The sequence below is a fragment of the Barbus barbus genome, assembly GCF_936440315.1.
Source record: "Barbus barbus genome assembly, chromosome: 21".
Classification (NCBI taxonomy): Eukaryota; Metazoa; Chordata; class Actinopteri; order Cypriniformes; family Cyprinidae; genus Barbus; species Barbus barbus.
In genome coordinates this window covers 25,875,545-25,903,003 of record NC_136749.1, presented here as the reverse complement: position 1 = coordinate 25,903,003, position 27,459 = coordinate 25,875,545, and the positions used below count along the sequence as shown (strand labels likewise).

Here is a 27,459-nt window from a genome sequence, read left to right as displayed (position 1 = left end):
ATTTTAAAAAATATTAAACAATATTGCTATTTTACTGTATTTTTGATCAAATAAATGCAGACTTGCTGAGGCACTTTGTAGTATCTTTCAGATTCCATGAACCTCACAAACTTGTCTAATTAATAGTTCTTTCACAGATGTGAAGCAGATGTGTAACCTGTAAACAGTGATGTTTCACTGATATAAACCTGTACAACCTGACTAATTTGTAAAGCTGGCCTGTCAGTTTGTGACAGGTTATTTTTAGCAGCTCTTGCTGTATTGGTGTACATTATGTATCAGAACGGGCGGTCTGTCTGAGAGAAGATGTACTGTCTGTGACGCTGTAAGATCAGATTCAGCACCCTGGACAGCAGCACTGAGACGGATAATTCACCCAAAAAACTCAATTCTGTCATATGCCTCATGTCATAACAAACCTGTATGATTTCCTTTGTTCTGTGGAACATAAAAGATATTCTGAAGAATATTGGTAAGCAAATGGTTTTGGGTCCCACTGACTTTCATAGTGAACAAAAATACTATGGAAGACAAAAGGGATCGGGAGCTGTTTGGTCATCAGCATTCTTGACGGTATCTTTTATGTTCCACAGAAGACAGAAATGTATTTAGTTTTGGAATGACATGAGGGTGAGTAAATCATGACTGTTTTCATTTTTGGGTGATCTGTTCCTTTAATGCATTGTATTTGTTGCTGCCCGAGTCAAAGTGTGCTGCTTGATGCTATTTTTGCTCTGATGGTCGACTGCTTTTGTAGGATGGATGCTACTTTGGATATAATTTCTTTGGGAAATAATAGGTGTCCTATGTCTGACCCAGTCTGATCGGATTTGGTGACCACACTAATGACTTTTTGGCACAGTTGTTACTGTGTGTGTGCGCGTGTGGACACATTAACACACATGTTAACATCGTTTAACTTACTGGTGGCTTGTTCTGGACAGGGACAGGAAATTGCGCTCTCCAACAATGCTGGGGGTATCCATTACCGCTCTATTGTTAGTCATGTATGCTATTATTGTAACTTACTCTTAAGAGATGTTCCCACACTCTTCCACTCCCATAGGCATGACAACACCACAAATGTGTGTGTGTGAGAGAGAGAGACAGAGAGAGAAAGAGAGACCCACTAGCTGAAAAGATGTTTCTTGCATTTTCTTGACTTTATATACATGCTTGTGGCTTCACATAAACATAAGGAAGGCTTTGAACCCTTCAGCCATGCATAAAAATGTCTGAATGTCATTGCATTAGATAACAAAATATCTAACCAAGTGGCATAGAGCAAATCATACTTATAACTAGTGATATTTTCTCAGAAATCCCCATGTTTGTTCGTTTCTTCTCCAGATGATTTTTAGTAGTTGTATGAAGTCAGCCAATTTCAGTAGCCAATAAATATATCTGATCGACCAATAAAAGCCCTGATATCTGAACCGGGAAAAGCCGCCACTGCAGCAGGAGAAGAGCTGATCGGACAGTGAGGGAGCTCAGCATAACTGGAGTCAAAGTTTGAAGAAACAAACTACATTGTTATCATAAATATCTATATTGTGATAGCGATACTGAAATATCTGACACGGTTCCATTACTCATTTTCCACAGTATTAACCGTATAGCCTACACCGATACACGCTGCGTCTTGCTCTCTCTTCTCCGACAGCGAGTTTGACATCCGCCTCCTGTTAGTTACAGAGTCTGAATGTCCATGCGGGATTGCAGGTATTCCACATAATTTTAAGCATTCCCGCACAAGTGTGGCGAACGCTTTGTTGTAACATGAGAACACAGTCATGTAATCGCAGAAAACTGGATGCAAGCTCTCAAATAGGCCTGATTTACACAAATAACTACGTTTCCTCTCACTCCGATATTGCTTGTGCGCACTCAGACTGTGTGCAATCGCGATTTCTCCGTGCTTTTATAGTAGAAATTATTTCTCTTTGCTCCTAAATTAAACTTTGTCAAAAGTTATCATTCAGAATCAGTGTTACTCATGTAATATTGTCATGTGTAGCTTGAAGTAATTTTTCCGTTAGCCATATATACGATTATATTTCATTATGTATTTTATCAAATCACATAAGTTTGTAAGAAACCGTTTTATTTTCCGAGAAGATTTTTAATTATAGTAATATAATGTACATGTTGATCAGAGGGATGTGGGTGGGATGTAATGCCAGAGTAAAGTAAAGCCACAACTTACACAACAGTGTTCAGATCATCTTTTTTCATTGCAAAATCAATTTAATGCAATATTTCTATCTGCTGAATGCAAGCTTGCCTGCTGCACTGGGGACATCACATGCATATGCGAGTCGTGAAAATTATGAAAATAAATCTAGGAATTATTTGATTGTTAGATTTGAAATCAGCGGTTGAGGCATCAAAAGTAACTACCGGTAAGCTGTTTTATGGATAGTAACTTCAATATTATTACTGAAATCTTATTAGTAATTAGTTACACTACTAGTTACTGCTACTAGTAACTAGTCACTACTAGTAACTAAATTACTAGTAATTAGTTACTGCCCAACACTGTTCAGAATAGATCCACGCCTGACCGATGAAAATGCTACTGGAAATTTGATTGACTGTAAGTGAAATGCATCAGAAAGTCTTTCAATATGAAAGATGGAACTTTAATTTCTTTACAATGTAAGTTTATGCTAGAAATGTTTCGGAATGGGGTATTTGTATGATTTGTAATATTTGCCTATATTAAAATATGTTCATCATATAAAGTGAATGTGTCTTTTTTTAGAAGGCTTGGATTAAACCACTCAAAGCTTGAAATAATGTTTGCCTTGAAAAAATGGCTGGACAAAACAATTTGAAATATTAAAATATCTATAGTTTTGCCAATGGTATTGAAAATGATTGAAGTCATCATGAAATCAACCCTGACCCTACTTACTTTTTTAGTGCACATGACTAGTCTTGTGGTGAATAATTAAACCGTGCAAGTCAAAACACCTGGAAAAAAATAGTCTGCCATCGTAATATTTAATCAAAAACTGAAAATTTGCTTTCGCTCTGGAATGGCGTTCTCGCTCTGATGACGTCAGTTTGACGGCTTGGGAAGAATCCTCTTGTTAAGTCATGACGTAAGGACTGCAGTTTCCGGGTTCATGTCTCTACTCATTTCACTAAAGAATACTATCTCAACAGCCATTTATGAGCACTATTTAATTAATATTACATATTTAAGCTAAGCATTTCAAAATTTGATGTGCACACTACAGTCTCTGTGCTCACAGTGTCTCAGACACTAATATTTTAGCTGAATCACAGTCTGGCCATCTGGGTTTTCAGTATGGAGATAAAGGTTAGGGTTATAATTTTTCAGTATTACATGACATCGTGGGTGTATATTAGTGTGGGTGTATACTCTGAGTAGTTTTTGAGACGAGTAATTTGTACTTTTACTTAAGTACCATGTTGACACCAGTACTTTTACTTGTAATTGTGTATTATTTCAGCAATGTAACAGTACTTGTACTTAAGTACAAATTTTCAGTACTCTTTGATGTTTTGTTATCTAATGCAATGACATTTTAAAGTACGACTTAAGACAAGAAACATGCTTAATGCAAGAATGTACGTTTGCTAAAAACTCAGGGTTACATTTGTGTGCTTACATAAAATATGTTTCTGCCCTTTTGTGTTATTATCCATATCCTGCTGAAAAACCTGCTTTAAACTGCTTGTTCACTGGTCTTTGCTGGTTTAGAGTGGTCTCCCAGATTGGCCAAGCAGATGTGATCAGCTGGTGGTATCAGGGCGACTTGCCAGTTTCTTAGCTAAAAAGTACCCAAAACTAGCAAACCAGACAAGATATTTTATCAGGTCAATCCGATCTCTTTGAAAATTAATAGCGCATTTTAAAAAGCCAGATGATTTGATGTTTCATTCATACCTGTTACAAGTTACTCACTGAACTTTAATACTTAGGGTTTGGAGTCAGTTTAAATTAAAGTAGTGATTCTAGTTATAAACAGACTGGACAAGTGATAAAAAAAAGTCTTAGCAATGCAAATTCTCACTGTCCCATAACTGTTTTATTTGTTTCCCCATTTTCTATTTTCTTTTGGCATTTACATGATCATCATATTGATTGTTTGTGTTTAGGGTCATGTTGCAGCATCTGCTTACGGATCAGCAAAGTGAACGTGCATTTCTGAAATCTGGACGTATGGGGTGTGGCTAAATGTGAGGAGGGATTTAAAGCCGTCACTCAAAGGTTAACCGGGGTCTGCTGCGACCAATCACAGCGCTTCGAGCTCAAATGAGATTGCTTTTTGATCCAGATGCCATGGCGGAACCGATGACAGCTGGAATCAAGAGCTCCCCAGTGCTAATCCTCTTTTAAAGGGAAATGTTCAAGGGAGGCACTTCCCCTGCCATCCTGCTGAATGGTCCTAATGAACAGGTGTCTGCCTCTATGATGGGCTGCCTTGCCATCGCTGTGTGAGGGCGAGCTGTAAATTTAGCTTGCTTTTGGCTCGAGAACAGCCTTCATTCTAGCATGCGGTTATGCCACATTGAGGCTGTGTTCCAAAACCCTAGGTAGGGAGCGTTTTGAGGTTCCAAAAGGTAGGCAACTTAATTATGGCTAGTTTTTAAAGGGCCATTGAAAAATCTATAATGCGTAATGCGATAAAAGCAGTGAAAAAGATGAGGGGAAAAAAACCTGGCCTAATATTACCCAAGTTGATTTTTTCACAAAATAAGAATGAAGTATAATTTTTATATATGTATCATCTTTAATGCGCTATTCAAAATAAAAACAGTAGTCAAATATCAAGCAATGGCAAAGTATTTACTTTAGAGTCTGCAAAGGAGTAGAGAAATATGTTCAAGTACACCTTTAAAGTTTATAAATACATTTTTTTTCACTAATTCTGTAACTTTCTGCAGAAAATATCATGTTTGCATTTTCTTCAGTCACTGGCCATAATTCTAATCTTAAAATCAGAATTAGGCATATAATAATGTCTTCAGAATCATTCTGTCACATGTCTGTGTTGAGTTTCTGTTTTTGACCTAGTTTTTGCCTGTCTTGTTAAGTTCATCGACACCATCTGTTTCATTAATTATCCCATTAGCCCCTGGGTTTATAGGTCCTGAGTTTTACCCATTTCTTCCCTTGTAAAATCCTTCATTTATGAGATCCAGTTTCATTTAAGATGCTACCTTTCTGGCATCTGCCTATATTGGAAGTAGGCTGCAAAATGACGCACTAGGTTCTGGAAGTGAGCCTGTTCTCACGCTGACACGCACACTTTGGCTTTTAATGCAACTTGTGCACTGTGGTATAATCAAGTGTGTGTTTATTCAGTGGCACTCTGTGGTCTCTCAGATGGTTCAGCGGAGGTCATGTTGACCTGGCTTTTTCTGGCACGAGATTACACCATTTCTGCTCCTGCAGTGATTCTGCCACCTGTTGCCACACGCACACAGATTTCCACATTCATAAAATGAACTGGTCTCACACTGTCCCTCCACCTGTCACACACTCATTTATACAATACTGCCATCTTAAATCTTATGCTTATACAACACATTCTCACTCCCAACTCGTCACATATTGACGCATGGTCAGGATCCCTTGGCGTTGCTTTTTGACGTGCAAGGTGCCCCTTTAGCGCCTTTTTTGATGCACAGAGGTATCCTTTTAGCGTAATTTTTTGACGTGCAGGGTCCTCCATTGTTTTCAGTTGTTTGTCTTAATTTAATGGTTTGCATGCATTTGTAAAAAATTAGTTTATATACATTTATACTTTCATTGGAACACCTAACCCCAGCCCTACCCTAAACCTACCCACTTCTGAACAATATAAAACACGTAGCAGGCAAATAAAACTACATTCACTGGTATTTATTGCAAAAAAAAAAGCAGTATAAAAGCATTACAAACAAGTCGTGTTGCATTCCAAGTCTTCTGAAGCCATACAATGTCTTTATGCGAAGAAGAGAGTAAAACATAAGGTTTTAATCACTGAAAATGATCCCGCTCTGTTAACGCGCTCACATCTCATTCAAAAAGATACTCCTGTCCCGTAGCATGACGGTCACGAGACACACAAGAGCCAATAGCATTTCACAACCAAGGCTGATGTAAGGCTTCTTCTGGCGGCATTTTTTGAATTTGTACACAGGATCTGAGCTGTACGGCGGACAGAGATGGCGATCGCGTCTCTATTCCTCTCACAAATCAATCATTTTGCCTCGGAAGACTTGTAATATTAGTATTTTTTTAAATAAATTGTGACTGTAGCTGTATCTTTCTGTTATATCTTGTGTTTTATTGACAAATGGTAGGTTTAGGGGCAGGGGTTAGGTTACGTGCTCATAAATGTGTAAATAGTGTAATGTAAATAAAACTGTTGTGACTGTTTACATTTGAAAAATCACACCCCAACATATATGAAATAACAACAATATTATTACCCAATATATAATTTAATCATGATGATAATTCCCAGTGCTTTTCGTGTCGGCATACTGACAACAAGTGTTTCTTATTTAAAGCAATGGAGGACCCTGCACGTTGAAAAATGAAAATAGTGCATCAAAAAGCGACGCCAAAGGGTCCTGACCAAGTGTCAACATGTGACGAGTTGGGAGTGAGAATGTGTTGGCTTATACCATGTTTTGAACCTTACAGAAATATTCCTGGGTAATTTAAATTGTTATTTTCACAGATTATACTCTAGAAATTTGGGATTGATGTATTTTTTTAAGTCTCTTATTCTCACCAAGGCTGCATTTATTTGATCAAAAATGCAATGAAACAGGAATACTGTAAAATAGTATTACAATTTAAAATATTACAAGTTTCCTATTTTATTATATTTTAAAATAGAATTTATTCAACAGTGGCAAAGCTGTATTTTCAGCATCATCTGAACTTTACAAATAGTCAGTGAATAATTTTTGCTTAAAATGAATCTAAATGCTTTACCAAGCTGTACATTTCTCTGTTCAGTTTTCCTGCTACAGGTCTTCTGAAGTGTACAACTGTACACAGAAAGAGAATTCATTTCGATAACTGAAGATTTTTCCTTTTAGCCCACGCTGGAGGTTGTGGTGGGGATGGCAGACAGGAGAGCGCGGGCGCTGCCAGCCCCACTGACCAACACAGACTGGCACACTGGCAGCTGGAATTGTGGAGTAATTATGCCCCATGCAGAGATTCAGCTCTGTGTTATGTAACAGGACTTTCCTCTTCTGTGTATCGCTGACAGCAGGAGGCCAGTGTGTCCACGCTTATACACACACACACACACACTTCAGACAGAACAGCGTTTTAGTGCTAGCTGAAAAACGGGTCATATTATGCATTTCTTTTTTATTTTTATTTTTCTGTGTAGTCTGCTTATTTCTTGGCATGTGGCTCTCTGACCCCATTAATTAAACATGCTTTTTTGCTGTTGTGGTTTTAATAATTTTATGTAAAATCATTATGTAGTTATTGGTCGCTTTGCATATGAAATGAGCAACAGCACTTATTTAGGTTTTATTTAGTTTTTATTTTTTGTTTAATTTTTAGTTATTTTGTTATGCACTTATGTCATTTTTAAAAATACAATTACTTTATATTTTAGTTTTATATTTATTTCCAGTTAGTAATTGTGCTACGAGCCCATTGACCACAATTTTCTTATAATCACGGTGGTCTGAAGTCATGTTTTTGCTTTCATATGTAACATGTTTTGGTAACGGTCTAGTAGGTCATGTCTAGTGTTTCCACTGCGTAAATGTTAACATGACAACCTCACACAACGCCACGCTGTCCTAATAACATAGCAACTATCAGTACCAGCGAGCATGTTCATGTCTAAATGACCTTATATAAATTAAGAGTCCTGTTTACATATCATATTGTTTATAATGCTTTAAGAAAGAGGAAGTGAAAAAACACTACTATTAAAAGGGGATGTGAAAGTACATTACTGATCCTGTTTTGTTTTCACAAAACTGGTTCAAAAGCATAGACAAGGTTTGAAAATGACTGTGGTCTGTGGTGGGGTTAAGAATTGTGCTATAATAATCCCTACAAATACAGCTCGTTATATACACTAACACTCTAAAAGAGACCAAGATGTTTGTGAAAGATGTTTTCTCTGTTTTGGAGGGAAGAACACTGTTAAATTATACCATTTTTATTGCATCAAAATTTTTAATTTGCTATAGGTGGATAATTGATCAGTTGTTTATGAATCATGCAACAATACATATTACTGTAATAGTTTTCATTAATAGTTATTGCTAGATGATATAACTTTGTCTAGTGCACTTATGAATGTTTTTAGCATGATTTGTGAAAATTAACTACTATACTGAATGATAGTCTTTGTCTGAATGAGTTAAACGTCTTAATGGGTAGTGTTTGCGTAACCTATTTAATTTCATTCTGTAACCTACTTGTTCTACAGGTCTGTGTACTAGTGTTAATGTTTTTGACAGATAATATCATGCAATTTTTTGCGTTTCCCTTACCCAATGTGCTATCCTGTCAGCAATAACCTGTCCATGGGCTTTTTTGATTACTGTCAGTTTAAGAGCCGGCGATCATGCAGTGTTGCCAGATATTGCTATAAAAACAAATACACACTGAAAAATAAATAAAAAAATAAACTGAAGATATTGCTGACCCTTAACTGCAGCTTCGCACTTTATTAGCTTGCTAAAGTGTCAAATTAAGTGGAAAAGTCAAGTCCAAAAACGCTTATAATATGGATCTGGCAACATATCGCTTATAATAGTTGGATCCCATACCCTCAACTCTCTCAAGACTCATTCACTCCACCAGCGTCTCTCAGCAATCGTTTTCATTCCACGGATGCTAAACATTCTTGCAAACTGTATTATACCTGTCATGTCAACACTCATATAGGGAGTTTTAAACAGTTTAGTCATTCAGTTTAGTCACTTTAAACAAATTAGTCATTCAGAGAACCAATTTTATTTTTGAACGTGAAAAATTTACAGAGATCCGAACCTCGGTGACCTCATAGCCGTTGACGGGCCTGTTCAAAAGTACGTCCACAGATGGATCTGATGAACGTTAAGCTGAAAATAAGCAGAAATGCTATTTTAAGAGGAGCGTGCTGCAAGCCTGATGGTGAGATGTGGGGTGTGTTATTTAAAGTGATGAGTCAGCTCTCATTCTATAGCTGTCACATCAACGAGGTCTCTGTCTCCACCTCCACTCAAGAGCACCACAGAGATCCAGAGAACAGAGAGGGATGAGGAGGAGCGAGGACAGTCATTTGAGGTTAAATTAACAGTCTGAGAACAGCTAAGAAAGAGGGATAATTTGGTTAGAACATCACACTCAAGACGAGTCAAGGCTTAACTTGTGCAGTTTTTCTGCAATATAACACAACACCACAGTGCCAGTGTGTGACTGAAACTGAAGGAAGCCATCTTGCCACATAGTCAAACTATGTATTGTATATTTCAAATGTCACTTCAGGTTTAAGACTGTTGCACTCTGTCCTGTGACAGATGCAGAGGTTGACATCTGTTCCTTAATATTTGACCATTAGGGGGCAGTGCCACACTGTTTTACCATTTTGCACAGAATGTTTAAGTAGATAATTGTAACAATTTTTTACTTCAGGTGAATGCACAGAACTCAGACATGTAAAAAAAAGGCAGTCCACATTTAGCAAAACAAAACCTGAAACTGCTAGGAATGCTGGGCTGATGGCATGATGTATTGTTTTTTTCAGGATTTCTTATGTTAGGGTGTTCATTAACCCTCTTAGCCCTCCTTGGGGTAGATTTGATTGTATTTGTGTTTGAGTTGTAAGCTCAACACAGTGGACTGTGTGTTGTGGACGGTGTCGGGTATTTCTATGGTTGACTCATGCAGTGTATCTGTGGAAGGCAGAACGATAATGTCCCGGTCTTTTTTTTTTTTCTGTTATCAATTATTTGCTTAAGTTTTTGCATTTAAGTGTTCCATGTCTTTACATGTTTTCAGTTTGTGTACATGTTTAAAATGATCATGTTCATATCTGTTTGCTTGTTTTGTTTTGTTTATTTTGCATGTATTGGCAAATGGTTAGTATGTCTTAAATCTTATTAAATAAAATAAAAAAATAGTCATTTTATTTCACAGTGAAGCTATATATCATTAAAACGCACATGTATGTACATAATTAAATAATAAATTATATATATATATATATATATATAAAATATACACACAGTGCCCTCCAAAAGTATTGGAACAGTAAAGTCAAAATTGCTCTGTTGGCTGTGGAGTCAAGACATTTACAAATATGATTAAAAGATGAATATGAGACAAAACTACAGAATGTCACGTTTTATTATTGGGTGATTCAACACATACATGTTTTACCAGCTAAGAAGTTCAGCACTTTTAGAGTTTGATCCCTCTATCTGATGTGAGCATAAGTATTGGGACAGTTGCCTCGCAGGTCTTTCTAAGAGATCAGCTGTGTCCTGTTGCATTAATTCTTCAGATGTTAAAAGCAGGGAATGTGTCGTATCAGTTATATCCATTACTTCTGTATTCTGAATCTTGCATTCGATGATGACACACAAACCAGGATGAAGATGAGGGACCTGACTTTGAGAGAAAAGCAAGCAATTTGGATGCTAAAAGAAAAGAGGAAGTCAATTAGAGCTACAGCAAAATCAAAGGGCATGGAGAAATCAAGAGTTTGGAAACCACCAGCGACACCAGCAACCAACAACGACCTGATCAGCTGAGAAAACAACAGTAGTTGATGACAGACAAATCATAAAAGCTGTGAAAATTAACCCTAAAATACATGTCTGTAAAATCACCAACAACTTCCAGAAAGCTGGGGTGATGCTCTGACAATCTACTGTCCTCAGGAGACTTTGACACAGAATTACAGATGCTACACAGCAAGATGCAAACCTCTGACCAGCACCAAAAATAGAAAGACAAGACTAGAGTTTGCAAAAAAGCACCAAGGTGAGCCAGAAGAGTTTTGGAACTGTTTATGGACCGATGAGACAAAGATGAACCTTTATCTAAGTGATGGGAAAGCAAAAATGTGGAGGAAAAAAGGGAACTGCAAATGATCCCAAGCATACAGCCTCATCTGTAAAGCATGGTGGAGGTGGTGTCATGGCATGGGCATGCATGGCTGTCTCTGGAACAGGCCCTCTCAACTTTACTGATGACTTAATGTATGATGACAGTAGCAGAATGAATTTGGAAGGGTACAAAACCATCTTGCCTACCAATATTCAAGAAAATGCCACCAGATTCACTGGGAAGTGCTTCATATTGCATCAGGACAATGACCCAAAACACCATGCCAGTTCAGTCAAGGAATTTATAAGGGCAAAGAAATGGAAAGTCTTAGATTGCCCAAGTCAATCTCCAGATTTAAATCTGATTGAACATGAATTTCACCAGCTGAAGAGGAGAGCAATGGCAGAAACTCCCCAAAACAAGCAACAATTGGGATTGGCTGCATTAAAGGCTGGGAAAAGTCTTTCAAAGGATGAGACCAAGAGTCTGGTGATGTCTATGGGTCACAGACTCACTGCTGTGATTGTGTGCAAGGGATCTGCAACTAAATAATAGCTGTCCCAATACTTATGCTCACATCAATGAGTGGGATGAACTCTAAAAGTGCTGTTCTTTTTATTTGGTAAAACATGTATATGTTGAAATGGCTATAATCAATGATCTTTTAATCATATTTGCAAATGTCTTGACTCCACAGCCAACAGAGCAATTTTGTCTTTACTGTTCCAATACTTATGGAGGGCACTGTATATTATAAATTATTTATATATATATATATATATATATATATATATATATATATATATATATATATATATATATATATATATACACAAACACACACACACACACACTGTATATAGATTTAATATATTATATTAATAAGAAATCAAATTATTGGAATTGGATTGGCTAGATATTGGATAACTCACCTTGTTAACCTAACATGATAAAAAAAATATATGGCCAGTATATTACTTGTCTTTGTTTGAATGTGTTTCCATGTTTTTATGATCATTTTTTGTTTGTTTGTCATTTTTAGAATGACACTTTTGTTGTTTTTTATTTCTGTTGTCATCCTGCTCTTATGTTCACTTATTTATTTTTTATTTTTAGGGTCAAAGAAGATGCAAAGTCTCAGCCAGTCCAGTAAGTAACACTCAGTCAGGCCTAGATGGAATCTGTGGACCTTTCCTGCATTTTCCACATTTTCCCACAAAAGCTGCAGAATACTCTTATTGGCAAGTCAAATCATAATCAAATCAGCCAAATAATTTAGTAAACAGACAATACAGGGGCAGCACTTTGTTGTCCTCTTAAATTCTGCAGTTTTTGTCCATGCACAGATTCTGTGTGGGCCTGATCTTAGCTAGAGACCTCAAGGCTTTGACATTCCCGCCTGGCTGGTTAGTGGTGTGTGCGTTTGCTGTGGCTTCCTCTGTGATTGGCGGCTCTTTTCCCCTCCTCTCTCTCTAGTGATTGGCTGCCTGCAGTCTGTCATGGCTCTGTCTGAAAAGCTTTTGGCAGCTTCATCCACATATAGGCTGGATGCATCAGTCCTGCTTTATTTTGCTTGTTCGTTGACTCTGTGAGTTGCACATGGACACTGTTTGATCTCTTTCTCTGTATCTGTGGATACACGACTGTATCATGGGCTAATGGATGCAAAATTCATTTCACTCGCTCCAGCTTCTTTGCTTCCTTCTCCAGCTGACTGTGCCTCCTCTTCTGTTTTTCCATCTCTGTTTTCTATCTTCTCTTTCTCTTTTTCTCTAGTCTCATATGGCCAGGATTTGCAGCAAGTCCATTTAGTTTTACTCAAAGCCAAGAAAAAAACTACTTGGGAAGAGATTGTTTGACTAACATGTAAAGCGACCATTCACAGTACATTTTGCTTGTGCATTTCATTTAGGGGCAGTTTATATGAAATAGTTCTTACTATACTAGTTCTTATTACTTCTTTCACTATAGTAGAAAACTGGTGAGAAAATTGCACAGCATTTCCCATTCAAGACCAGCTATATGATAAATGCGGGAAAATATAGCACTTTGTAATTAGTAATTTGTAATTAGATTTTCTTGTGATCTTTCTAGTGATTTTTGGACAACTTTGACACATCTAGTGATTTTGTTTTACCAAAAATGTTTATAGCAACTTTGTACATTTTGGGTGGGATAAAAACTGTGTTCTGATTTCTGGGCGTAAAGCTGGCCAATAAGATTTGAACTTGCCAGATTGAGAAAGTGACCAATTTTGTGTGCAATATGCATGAGGTTGTCAGTGGGTTGAGACTAGTCTGTCCCTCTCTCTCTCTTTCTTTCTCTCTATCCCAGTAGTTTCTGTAGCTGTATATGTGTGTTTCTTATGTATGTAGCTGTACTGTAGTTGTTATGATGATATTGGCGCGTGTGTTGAATGGAAGCAGGCTTGTTGACCGGTTTTTGAGTTGCGCTGTCTGCTTGTTCATACAGGTGGTTTCCCTTTAGCGGAATCACTGATCTGGTTAATAATGTTCTCCAGCCCCAGTCAAAGTCCCAAAACCAGCTGCAAACAGAGCCTCCAAAGGAGCCAGAGACGTAAGTAAGACTGAATGGATTCATCTTTGCCCTCAACACTCAAAACGCTGTATCGCTCAGACAAACCTTGAATTATGTGGCATTTCTTAGGATATGGCTCCCCTTTCATAAATGGTCAAAAAAGGCTATCAGTTCACAAATGTTTAATAAAATTTATGGTATTTTGATGAATTAATCCAAGTAAATTACGCATATTTACTTCAATGCATTAGACCAGTGGTTCCCAAATCTGTCCTGGAGGCCCCCCTGCCCTGCACCTTTTGTATGTCTCCCTTATCTAACACACCAGATAAGGCAAGAACTAAATTGGGTGTGTCTGATTAGGGAGACATACAAAATGTGCAGGGTAGGGGGTCCTCCCGGACAGGTTTGTCATTAGACATTATGAATTAACAGTTTTTTTACAGCATTTGTTAATCATTAATTTGAATAGATAGATAGATAGATAGATAGATAGATAGATAGATAGATAGATAGATAGATAGATAGATAGATAGATAGATAGATAGATAGATAGATAGATAGATAGATAGATAGATAGATTAAAGTGGTCATATGATGTTGCTAAAAAGAACATTATTTTGTGTATTTGGTCTAATGCAATGTGTTTATGCAGTTTAAGGTTAAAAAACACATTATTTTCCATGCACTGTACATTATTGGTGCTCCTCTATGCTCCGTCTTTCTGAAACGCATTGATTTTTACAAAGCTCATGGTTTTGAGAAGCGAGGTGTGCTCTGAGCCAGCCATCCAGTGCGTTGTGATTAGCCGAATACCTCAAGCGTGTGACGGAAATGTTACGCCCCTTACCGTATTGTGATGCCGTGTCCCGGTGCGACGAGACAAAAACAATAAAACCCATTATAAACGAGGCATTTGTTGCATTCAATGGGGACATAATTACTGATTATAATGACTCATGCTGTCTTTTTACATGTCGCGTTGCATTTGTGATCAGGGAAACGAAAAACAACAAGCACTACTCTACACTGCTCAAAATTTTCATTTGAATAGTCAGTGGCAAATTTTTTAAACATGAAAACATACTTACAGGCTGTGAGTCAGAAGCGCCAGACTGTCCTTGCAAAGTTTATAGAAACAGCCTTTGTGCAAGTCAGCATTATAGGCTACTATTCCAGGATCAGGAGACAGTCCTCTGTAAAATGCGCTGCACACACTCTAATATTTGGGTTGAACTGTTCTGGAACAGTGTTGTAAATACAACTTAACCACTGATTTCTAGTTGTATCCTCTTTTGGAAGCCCAAACAAAATAGTTTTGCTTTCACAATGAAATACAGCGTCTCCAGGACATGGCGCCGGCGGCAGCAACAATACTACAGCGAGAATAAAAATCACGCCCTCTTTCTTTGGGCATTTGGGCGGTGTTATGCAAATCTTCCCACACAGTGATGTAGACATGTGGGGGCGTGTTTAAATGAGTCGTTTTAGGAAGGCGTGGACGAGTCTTAACTTTTATAAAGAATATCTCTTTGGGTTTGAGACTTTAGTCTTTGCAACTTTAGGGATTTTATCTATGCATGAACAGCTTGTAACACATCCAAAGAGAAAGGAAAACTTGAAATCACATCATATGACCCCTTTAATATAAAATGTATGTTACAGTTTATTGTTAATTGCTAGTTCATGCTCATTCACTGTTTAATATTAAATGTAAAAAGTTTTTGTATGTAAATATTTTTATTGCCTTATTTTAGATTTATATTATTATAAACTGCTCCTTATTTTAATAATAAATTATACAACTATGAATAAAATATAAAATGTACACATTCATGTTCATTCATAATAAATGTTTATTTATACAAATAATGCAAGTATTATTATATGTAGAAATCAATAAAATATTATTTGCTTGCTTCATTCATTATATGTTACGCATTAACTCATATTATCAAATTTAATCTTTTTGAAAACTTACCAGTTTGCCTAAAGTCCTTAAATGAAGATAAATTAAAGGCATTACGTTACAGTGGAAAATAAAAATATTGAATAGTTTAAGTTGCTCAGATTGTAGAAAAATGAGTTTCAATATGGGTCAGTGGGCATTAGAAATTTAGTTGTTATTTTTATGATATATTTTGTTATTTTTATTATGTGAAATATAATTAATTATTTAATTTAATGTGATAAATTGACAGGCCCTATTTATTGTCATAAATATTAGCTACTACAGGCATGTTTAGCTCGTTATGACCCATCAGTTCGATTTGATTACGAGATTTGCATTAGAGAGCAGTATTAATTATGGGTTTTGTGTTACACGAGAAGTCGACTACAAATTTGTAAGTATCTTAAACGGGTAAAGCGCAGGTCTTCAGGTGGCCGCGGTGTCGCTCATAAAGGGAGTGCGTATCGGTGTACTGGCTCGTGTTTCTTTGACTTCTCTATCTGCTGTGTGTCAGACGAGACGTGAAGAATGGCGTATAATTATATTATGGGTTATGCGTGGTCTCCAGCTGTCTGTAATGCTACCTGAGCCAGCGCACCTGCCAGACCTCTGGAGCTCCTCCAGCCTTCCCATCATCCACCGGACTGCTGTCTGGAGCCCGGGTGAATATGGGAGGAGAAATGCTGGGTTCACTGTAAAGTCTGTCATCGTTTACTCAGTTCCAAACACATATGATCTGATCTTTTTTCGTGACACAGACTAAAATCTAATATTGGATTAGCTGAAGGATATCTGCCGTGTATCTTGAGAGGGGAGCGAGGGGTCAGACAGTGAGTGGTACTGTATATCCACATGTTCGGAGGGTAAGAACGCAGAGGTCAAGGGGTTGGTGAAAGCAGACCTGCTCATTGGTGTCATTTGATCCTAGAGGGGTAAAAGGTCACTGACTTGTCTGGTGGGGTCCAGGTTGACAGGTTTGGCCTCTTAGCTTCAGAAAGTTAGTACCTGCTGGTGAGACGCCTGCTTTTCTATTGATGGACAGTGAAAATAAATATATATGTACCAGTCAAAAGTTTTTGAACTGTAAGAACAGTCTCTTCTGCTCACCAATGCTGCATTTATTTGATCCAAAATACAGCAAAAACAGTGAAATGATGAATATATTTTAAAATATAATTTATTCCTGTGATTTCAAAGCTGAATTTTTAGCATCATTACTCCAGTCATATGATCCTTCAGGAAACAACTGTAGTATTCTAATTTTCTGCTAAAAAGAAGAAGAATATATATACAGTGGGTACGGAAAGTATTCAGACCCCCTTCAATTCTTCACTTTGTTATATTGCAGCCATTTGCTAAAATCATTTAAGTTCTTTTTTTTTTCCTCATTAATGTACACACAGCACCCCATATTGACAGAAAAACACAGAATTGTTGACATTTTTTTCAGATTTATTAAAAAAGAAAAACTGAAATATCACATGGTCCTAAGTATTCAGACCCTTTGCTCAGTATTTAGTAGAAGCACCCTTTTGATCTAATACACCCATGAGTCGTTTTGGGAAAGATTCAACAAGTTTTTCACACCTGGATTTGGGGATCCTCTGCCATTCCTCCTTGCAGATCCTCTCCAGTTCTGTCAGGTTGGATGGTAAACGTTGGTGGACAGCAATTTTTAGGTCTCTCCGGAGATGCTCAATTGGGTTTAAGTCAGGGCTCTGGCTGGGCCATTCAAGAACAGTCACGGAGTTGTTGTGAAGCCACTCCTTCGTTATTTTAGCTGTTTGCTTAGGGTCATTGTCTTGTTGGAAGGTAAACCTTCGGCCCAGTCTGAGGTCCTGAGCACTCTGGAGAAGGTTTTCGTCCAGGATATCCCTGTACTTGGCCGCATTCATCTTTCCCTCGATTGCAACCAGTTGTCCTGTCCTTGCAGCTGAAAAACACCCCCACAGCATGATGCTGCCACCACCATGCTTCACTGTTGGGACTGTATTGGACAGGTGATGAGCAGTGCCTTGTTTTCTCCACACATACTGCTTAGAATTAAGGCCAAAAAGTTCTATCTTGGACTCATCAGACCAGAGAATCTTATTTCTCACCATCTTGTGGTCCTTCAGGTGTTTTATTGTGTCTTGCACTAAGGAGAGGCTTCCGTCGGGCCACTCTGCCATAAAGCCCCGACTGGTGGAGGGCTGCAGTGATGGTTGACTTTCTACAACTTTCTCCCATCTCCCGACTGCATCTCTGGAGGTCAGCCACAGTGATCTTTGGGTTCTTCTTTACCTCTCTCACCAAGGCTCTTCTCCTCCGATAGCTCAGTTTCGCCGGACGGCCAGCTCTAGGAAGGGTTCTGGTCGTCCCAAACGTCATCCATTTAAGGATTATGGAGGCCACTGTGCTCTTAGGAACCTTAAGTGCAGCAGAATTTTTTTTGTAACCTTGGCCAGATCTGTGCCTTGCCACAATTCTGTCTCTGAGCTCTTCAGGCAGTTCCTTTGACCTCATGATTCTCATTTGCTCTGACATGCACTGTGAGCTGTAAGGTCTTATATAGACAGGTGTGTGGCTTTCCTAATTAAGTCCAGTCAGTATAATCAAACACAGCTGGACTCAAATGAAGGTGTAGAACCATCTCAAGGATGATCCGAAGAAATGGACAGCACCTGAGTTAAATATATGAGTGTCACAGCAAAGGGTCTGAATACTTAGGACCATGTGATATCTCAGTTTTTCTTTTTTAATAAATCTGCAAAAATGTCAACAATTCTGTGTTTTTCTGTCAATATGGGGTGCTGTGTGTACATTAATGAGGAAAAAAATGAACTTAAATGATTTTAGCAAATGGCTGCAATATAACAAAGAGTGAAAAATTTAAGGGGGTCTGAATACTTTCCGTACCCACTGTATATATATATATATATATATATATATATATATATATATATTATTATTATTATGTTGAAAACAGCTGAGTAGAATTTTTCAGGTTTCTTTGATGAATAGAAAGTTCAGAAGAACAGCATTTATCTGAAATAGAAATCTTTTGTAACATTATAAATGTCTTTATCATCACTTTTGATCAATTTAAATCATCCTTGCTTAATAAAAGTATAACTTTCTATCATTTCTTAAAAAAAAAAAAATATATATATATATATATAGTGTATAACATTACAAAAGCTTTTAGCTTTTTTTCCAGATAAATGCTGATCTTTGGATCTTTTTATTCATCAAAGAATTAGAATGATTTCTGAACAATTATGTGACACTGAAGACTGGAGTAATTGTGATGAAAATTTAGCTTTGATCAAAGCAATAAATTACATTTCAAAATATATTAAAACTGAAAGCAGTTATTTTAAACAGTAAAAATGTTTCACAATATTACTGCTTTTGCTGTATGTTTGGATCAAATACTGTAAATGCAGGCTTGTTGAGCAGAAGAGAATTCTTTAAAAAACATAAAAAATCTTACTGTTCAAAACCTTGACTAAAAGTGTGTGTGTGTGTGTGTGTGTGTGTGTGTGTATATATGTATGTATGTATGTATGTGTGTGTGTGTGTGTTTTTGTTTTTTTAATGTAATATGCTTTTATTTTTTATATTTTCAGTTTTCACACATCACACATCTTTTTTTATCTTTAATTTTTAACTTAAACCTTTAATTTTACTACTAATATCACATTAATTTAAATTTCACTACAGTTTCACATTGACTTAAATTTGATCCGTTTATTTGCATGGTCTTATGTCATTCATTTGTAGCATTCAGCCCATTTATTTATTTTTTTATTACATTTTTACCTTAATATTTAATATTTACCTTAAAAATTTTATTTCACATGAAGTTTAGTTCAGTTTTTTCTCAATATTTATTTACAGTTAGTAATTTAAGTGCCTCAACTTATTTCCATTATTTCAGCAACATGCATCATTTTCATTTGTCTTTCATCTAATATTTATTTTATTTTATTTCACTTAACAAACTGTTTTTAACAGTTTTAATTTTAGTTGATATTAACACTAGACAAAACTATTGTATGTGTATTCTGATAAAACCAACATGGATAGGCCTATCCGATGTTGTTCCACAATATAATAGGTATATCACCAGTGAGACTTTTACAAGTGTGAAATGAACTAAATATGCTATTGCAATGAATGGGAATGCTAATGTATAGCTTTCTCCAGGTATTACAGACTATATATGTGAATCAAACACGGTTTGCTATTTTATATATATATATATATATATATATATATATTTGCTATTTTATGCGGAAGTCAAAGAAGACTAATACAAGTTCAATGACATTTGTGTTCATTAAATTTACATGAAACAAACTCCTTTGCATTAAGCATTCAAACTCTCCTGTCAGAGTTAGTGATTAGCGTGAGAACGAGCTCCAGTTTGAGTTTGGTGGGAGGTGGCCAGGTGAATTCTGGGTAACACCCAGGCGTTCTGCTGTAGTAAATAGATCAGCGTCTTCAATAATTCAGCCTGCTAATGAATGTTGCAGGGGCAGATGTGGGACCAAACCTCCTCTAATCGACAGCTTATGGCGTTAGCCCCCAGTGTTCGGTTTCCACGGCTACGATTGATTGACAGGGGACATACAAAATGCATGTGCATCATGCATGCCTTCAGCTAGCGTTTCAGGGTCTGTCTCAAGCCTTTGACTCCCTCTTCTCTCTTACGATAATGAGAGGGTGCATGATTAAACAACATCCTTATATAAACACGCTCAAGGTGATCTGCCTGCTCAAGATCAAGTTGATATTTATTTGAATGTATTGATAAATGATCAGGTTTTGTAGTTGGAACTTTGGGCAGCTCTGTCATGTCTGTGTCAGTTTTACAGCCTATATGAGGAGATGCACGTGAGCTTGTCGTGTTATCTTTGCATGAGTTCAGCCACAAATAGTCTCAAGGCTGCACGTGATGCTTTAATTGCTGATGAGTTGGGGTGAAGAACAGAAAGTTCTTATCACTGTTGAGTGTTTGTCTGACACCTCCTGCAGCCACAACTGAGTTTAATCAAAGCTATGTTTGAGATTACAAGAAAGCAAATAGGGACTTTGTTAGTCTTCATATTCATTTTATAGCTGTATACTATTACTATATAGGCAATTGTTTTGTATTTTATTTTTAAAAGGTTTTTAGCATAGTCTAATAAGCAGCCTCTGAGCAGTAAAATTGTCCTTTTGGTTGTAACCCATGACAATACTCCAGCATCCCGTTTCTTATTGTCTTGCAATGTTTAAACTTATAACATGTTTTCTTGCTGTGTTCTGTTGCCTGCAGGAAATTGCACCAGCAATTTGAAATGTATAAGGAGCAGGTGAAGAAGATGGGGGATGAGGCACCGAGCACCCAGGAGCTGAAGAGTGACGCCCCCACCTGCGGAATCTGCCATAAAACCAAGTTTGCCGACGGCTGTGGCCATCTCTGTTCTTATTGCCAAACCAAGTTCTGCGCTCGCTGTGGAGGAAGAGTTTCACTGCGCTCTAACAAGGTACAGCCGTAACTTACGCTCCTCGGATGACACAGACGTTTATACACAAGCACTGACTTCAGTTGAACATCAGCACTTGTCATTCCTGTAATGATGACTGTGTTCAGAATGAAAAATAGCATACTGTGCAGTATGCATTGCATGCTGCCTACTATTTTTTTTAAATAACTTACAAAGTGAGAAATATTGCAAACGGTAGTACACCACACTGTTGTCGCATAACTGTCTGTATAGCATCTTTGAAATAAATATGGTTAAGCCTTACATTTGGGCAAAAATATATAAATTTATCAACCGTAAGATATATAAATGCTTAGTTTTATGATCAAAGCTTTGTAGTTGTAGTGGGGTAAAACATATAATACAGTGCAATACAGTGATGATTAAAAGATAAATGATAGTAAATAAATGTTTCTCAAAAGCCTGATGTATCGTGTTTTATACATCATTTATTTTCTTATAAAATATCGATAATCATGTAAACCTTGCTTCAGTCTAGTGTTCATCTTGAAATAATCCTAACAAATTATTCTTAGATTTATTTCATAAAATCTTGATCTTCTAAAATTGACGTGAGCCAGCTGAAGGTGAATATTTTCAGAATTATACTTAATGTGCTAAAAGTACACTGCCCTCCAAAAGTTTGGAAACACCCCTGGTAAAGTGTGGTTTTGGACGATATCATCATAAATCCTTATCATTTTTTGGTGCAAATACATTAAAGTAACTTGACATTATCATTGAAGACCAGCAATAAAACATAACAATGGCAATATATACATGTCAAAGTCAGACATGCCCCTTTGCCAGCTGTGATGAATGGTTACTGGTTTAAACTTGGCTCAGGTTTTTAAAAGATTTTTGGGTCAGCACACCTTAATAGCTTCAACAATTGATTGCCAATTCAAAGTCAATGTTTGAATAAACTGACAGCTCAGATGCCCAGATTATTCAGAGCTGTAATAGCTGCTAATGCTGGATATTTTGATGAATCTAAAATTTTAATTTTTTCTATGTATAAACTGCTTATGTAATAAAATATGTTTTCGTAGTTTGTGTTGTCCCTTATCAGTGCAAAATGATCACAAATTAAAAAGGATTCATGCCAATATTGTCCAAAACCCCACTTTTCTAGGGTGTTTCCAAACTTTTGGAGGGCAGTGTATAAACTACCAATCAGATGACAGAAGTTATGTAGTAGATTGTGTGCAACAATTCTCAGCAAAGTTTTGATAATGTTGATAGTTTAGCGGCCTTAAAGCATTGCGTATCAAATATGATACAGTATAGGGTTTATAGGGTTAATTGCATTGTTGGATACAGTATCCATGTGCTGTGCTTTGCTTTGGTTGCATATAACAAACTGCAAAATAGGGTGCATAATATGCCATTCTGAGCATATTTGACATTTAAAATGTTATAGTGAGATGTTAATAGATGCTAAAATCCATATTTTAATATTTAAGTTGTTGAACTTAATGCAGGGCCTTTTTATTGTGAATTTTTTATTTGTTTTATTTGTTATTTCCTGCTGCTGGTCGCTGAGGGTTGAGCAGGTAATGCAACGACCACAAGAGGGTGATACTCCCTCTGTTTTTACCACCTCACCCGTTGGCCCGGGGCGATGGATGTATCAGGCCAGAAATTGCTTATCTAACCTTTTGATGTCTCTCTCCCAGTACAGTCTTAGTGCTTTTAAATGACTTTGCTCAGAGTAATAAGCGGCGATGTGATTGGCTGCAGTAGTACATGAACATCTCTTTATGTGTGTCTGAATGTCACTCACACTTGTTCTCCCCTCTTCTTTTTTCCCTTGTCTTTCTCTCTTGCTTTTCCTCCCCTGTGGAATTGCAACAGGAGGATAAAGTGGTCAGCACCCTTTTTTTCTTGTCTATGCTTTTATATTTCGCTTAGATGATTGCACACCTCCATGAAAGGTGCTGTAAGCGATTATTTTATTAATTTTTTTGGAGAAGCACGCATAAAATGAGCCTCAGAAATGTCTCACAGGTAGGGAGGACATTTACGACTCCTTTTTAAGCCAGTCAGAAACAATCTCTGTCCAGTTGCTCTACAAACCTATGAAGCATGTGTTTTTGGAAAAAAGTGTGTGTGGTTTAAGTTATACTGTAAAAACAATTAAAATACACAATGATGACTGTGCCAATTTTTCAAGGATAACAGGATGACATTTTCACATTTATTTATCTCTCCTTTTTTTTTTTTTTACAATTTTAATACAATATATTTTACTATATAAGTAAATTAATGTATTATGAATATATTTGTATAGTTATATTTTTGTTTTTATATATATATATATATATATATATATATATATATATATATATATATATATATATATATATATACATACAGGTCAAAAGTTTACACCCCCCTTTCAGAATCTGCAAAATGTTAATTATTTTTCCAAAATAAGAGGGATCATACAAAATACATGTTATTGTTTATTTAGTACTGACCTGTATAAGATATTTCACATAAAAGATGTTTACATATAGTCCACAAGAGAAAATAATAGTTGAATTTATAAAAATGACCCGTTCAAAAGTTTACATCCCCTTGATTCTTAATACTGTGTTGTTACCTGAACGATCCAAAGCTGTGTTTTGTTTTGTTTAGTGATAGTTGTTCTTTAGAAAAATCCTTCAGCTCCCACAAATTCTTTGGTTTTTCAGCATTCTTGTGTATTTGAACCCTTTCCAAAAATGACTGTATGATTTTCAGATCCATCTTTTCACACTGAAGACAACCGAGGGACTCATATGCAACTATTAACAATTTTAACAATACAATATTAAGAATCAAGTGTATGTAAACTTTTAAACACTGTCATTTTTAATAAATTCAACTATTATTTTCTCTTGTGGACTATATGTAAACATCTTTCAAGTGAAATATCTTATTCAGGTCAGTACTAAATAAACAATAACATGCATTTTGTATGATCCCTCTTATTTTGGTGAAATAATAAAAAGTTTGCAGATTCGGAAAGGGGGATGTAAACGTTTGACCTCAACTGTATGCATGTATGTATATGTATATATTAATTTGTATGCATTTTTAAAAAACAAATTATAAGGTAATTCATGCACTTTAAATTATTTTATATGAAAATGTGCATGTATATTAATAAATGTAACATTTATCTATATAATTAGATTATACATTTGTTATATTATTGCTACTTGCATTTATCAATTCACTTCTTATGTTTTTTTTAAATAGGCCTATAAATGTTATTAACGGTTTCTACAGTGATGGCAAAATGGTTGGAGTTATCAAAGTGGCTGAAATCGCTTACAGAACCTGTACTAAATGAGAAATGGTTGTGATATTGCTATAATCAACTTGATGACATTGCATCACCACTCATTTCAACATCAGCACCGTTTTATATTATTTTAAAGTGGGAAAACCACAATAATAGCTTTATAATAAACAAGAAATAGCTTTGTGAATTTTGTTTTGTGAATTTTTGTTGTGGTTGTGATTGAATAGTGACTGTTCGAACAATAGCGACAAAAAGAACACCATATTATTGCAATTTGATTTTTTTTTTTTACAATTGATTCCAACAGTGACATTCCAACAGCATCAAATTGAGATTTGGCTTAAATCTCCTGCTTCTCAGATGTCTCTTATGAAGAAAAAGACTCAGTAATCTCCTGTATGCCCCCTTTATAGGTTCAGAATTTATTTTTTTTATTAAGGACAAAGTTGATAGTTAAATGAGAACTCCCTGAGCAATTCAACAGCAGCCTCTTTAGTGTGCATGTTGTTTTGGCTGCATGAGTACAGTGTAGTAAAAGTGTTGCGTCCGGCTCCAGGCTGGCAGGCGGCACGGCTCTTTGTGCAGGAGGACAATAGAAATGCTCTCGTGTTCCCTTGAGCACAGATGGTGATGCAGCAGGTTCACCTGGAGTGTTACCTGTCACACAGTTATATGCTTCTGAGTTATGGTGATCACCACAGACCTCACTCACACAAACCTGTGAGTCTAACTAGTCTTGATAGAGCCCAGTAATATGGCAGTATATGGGATTATCTCATGAAAACATAGGTCACATTTTGCACCAAAATGAACTTGGGAAAAAAAATAAAATTTAAATAATATTTTGCATGAAGAAAATCAAGGCTATTCATTGCCATTTTGTGTCCAGATACATAAACATGAAATTTTAAAATAAAAAATATTTAAAATTATATTTTTCATAAAGAAAATGAAGGCTATATATTACTTTAACATGTTCAAATGTATAAATATTCAATTCCATTTTCTATATGAAGGCTATTCATTGCTATAACGTGTCCTGATGTGTATATATATATATATATATATATATATATATATAAGAAAAAATTTAAGGCTATTTATTAGCATAATATGTCCATACACATGTCCATATGTATCAACTTAAAATTAAAACATTAAATTATATTTTTCATAAAGAAATGAAGGCTGTTCATTACCATAACATGTCCAGATGTCTATATATAGTATGAAATATAAAATAAAAAAACACAAAAAAAGAGAAGAAAAAAAGAAATGAAAGCTACTCATTGCCACAACACATTCAGATGAATAATATAAAATTATGGAAACCATCATTTTATATCTGTATAAATATAAAATTTAAAAAGAAAATGAAAGCTGTTTATTACCATAACATGTCCAGATGTATAAATATAAAATATAAAATGTACATATAAAATTAAAACACATTATCAGTGATATAACATCAATAGTGATTGTCAATAATTGCAGATTTATTTATTATTGCTCTGCAAATCTGAGTACAGTTTGAGACATTGTTGAGATCTATTTTGAGACTCTATTGAAGAAACGTGATGTTACTCGGGCATTTCTCTGTCAAAAAAGCTGAGAAGCAGGAGTTAAAAGTCCAGTTTGTTCACCATTTAATCTCATGACTGTCTAGGAGAACAAAAAAAAGTGATATTAAGGGTCAGCTCAAGTCTCACTGGTTAGAGTTTGCAGCACTGGAGTGTGTTGTTTTCATGTTTCTTTCTTTTACCTCTGTTGTCTGAGTGTTAGATGTTTGTCTGATTTTTGGGAAAGTCTGCAGTTCTGTTTACTTATGTTTTCTGGTATCTCAGCAGTAGCAAGGCCGTGTCAAGCTTTTATCCGGTTGCCTGGCAGAGGATTGAATTGCTGGTTAGTTCTTGATGACTGGATTTTGTTTCTCCCCTCTGTGGTTTACGCCATTAAGGGTTTGAATGGAGACAGTACTTGTGATTCTAACCTCTCTGAATCCTGGAGACCGTTTTACATAGAAATATCTTAATATCTAAGATCTAAGAAGTTGTTGTTGATGGTCAAATAAAAACTGACATCTGTGTTTATGCTTGTTTCATTCTTATTAGCTTGTGCAAATTTAGTATTGTGTTGCTAGCCGATTTGACCCTTTTAGATTTTTTTATACATATACAAAATGTGACCCTAGACCACAAAACCAGTCATAAGTGTAAATTTGTCAAAATTGAGATGTATACATCATCTGAAAGCTGAATAAATACACTTTCCATTGATACATGGTTTGTTAGGATTGGACAATATTTGGCTGAGATGCAACTATTTGAAAATCTGGAATTTGAGGGTGCAAAAAAAAAAATTCCAAAACGGAGACTTTTGAAAATGATGGCGTGGCTGTCCACATTTGCACTGCGTATCCTTGACGACCGTGTAAACAATAACATCATGCTCATTATTGTACCCTTAGATATTTATGGGTAGATTCCCCATTCGACCGCTCCAAGCACGCAGACGCGTTCGCCATCTAAATAACAGGGATCTACTTATACAAATCTATGGTTGCACCTGCATGAATGGTCATGTGGCATGCGTTTTCGGTTGTGTAGTGTAGATGAAGATCGTTCCTTAAATGCAGCGGAAAACGCCAGTGTAAACGAGGATCGTTTTCATTCTAAAACGCCATTTTTAAACGAAAAGCACTAGTGTAAACAGGGCCTGAGGCAAAAGCTGTCAAAATGGCTTTAGAATTCTTGGAATAACACACAAGCATGTCATTAACCGTGTAAACTACTTTTGTGACTGTGGGGTTTTATGGTGAAATATAAACCTTCCCTCTATAAAAACTATAAAGCTTGACAACTAGTCCTGGTGTCCCATATACGATTAGGTTTTATTATAGTTGAAAGGTGACAGGAAATGGTAGGGAGAACAGGTCGGATTTTATCAGGAAATGACCTAAGTATATGCATCACCCACCAAGCCACACCCACAGCATAGTTTTTAAGTTTAAAAATAAGAGAAATCTTAATAAGTGAATACAGCGCTAAATATTCAGTTTATATGGCACAAAATCTGCAAATGGGTAATCAAATGTAACAAATCATTTAAA

At 36.2% G+C, this 27,459-nt stretch overlaps 1 protein-coding gene across 3 annotated transcripts in view; it reads left to right on the top strand.

Annotated features, from left to right (window-relative positions):
* LOC306887259 (regulating synaptic membrane exocytosis protein 4-like) overlaps window positions 1-27,459 on the top strand; it is a gene marked incomplete at its 5' end in the record, with an annotated part of 171,467 nt that overhangs the window by 13,331 nt on the left and 130,677 nt on the right. For 2 of the 3 annotated variants that reach the window (XM_079444874.1, XM_079444875.1), the window contains one exon: window positions 20,845-21,055. In XM_079444874.1, coding sequence (XP_079301000.1) covers window positions 20,845-21,055 — 211 coding nt within the window. Of the gene's footprint in view, window positions 1-12,166; window positions 12,200-13,522; window positions 13,628-20,844; window positions 21,056-27,459 lie in introns of all 3 variants that reach the window. The other variant, XM_079444873.1, reaches the window with a different exon arrangement.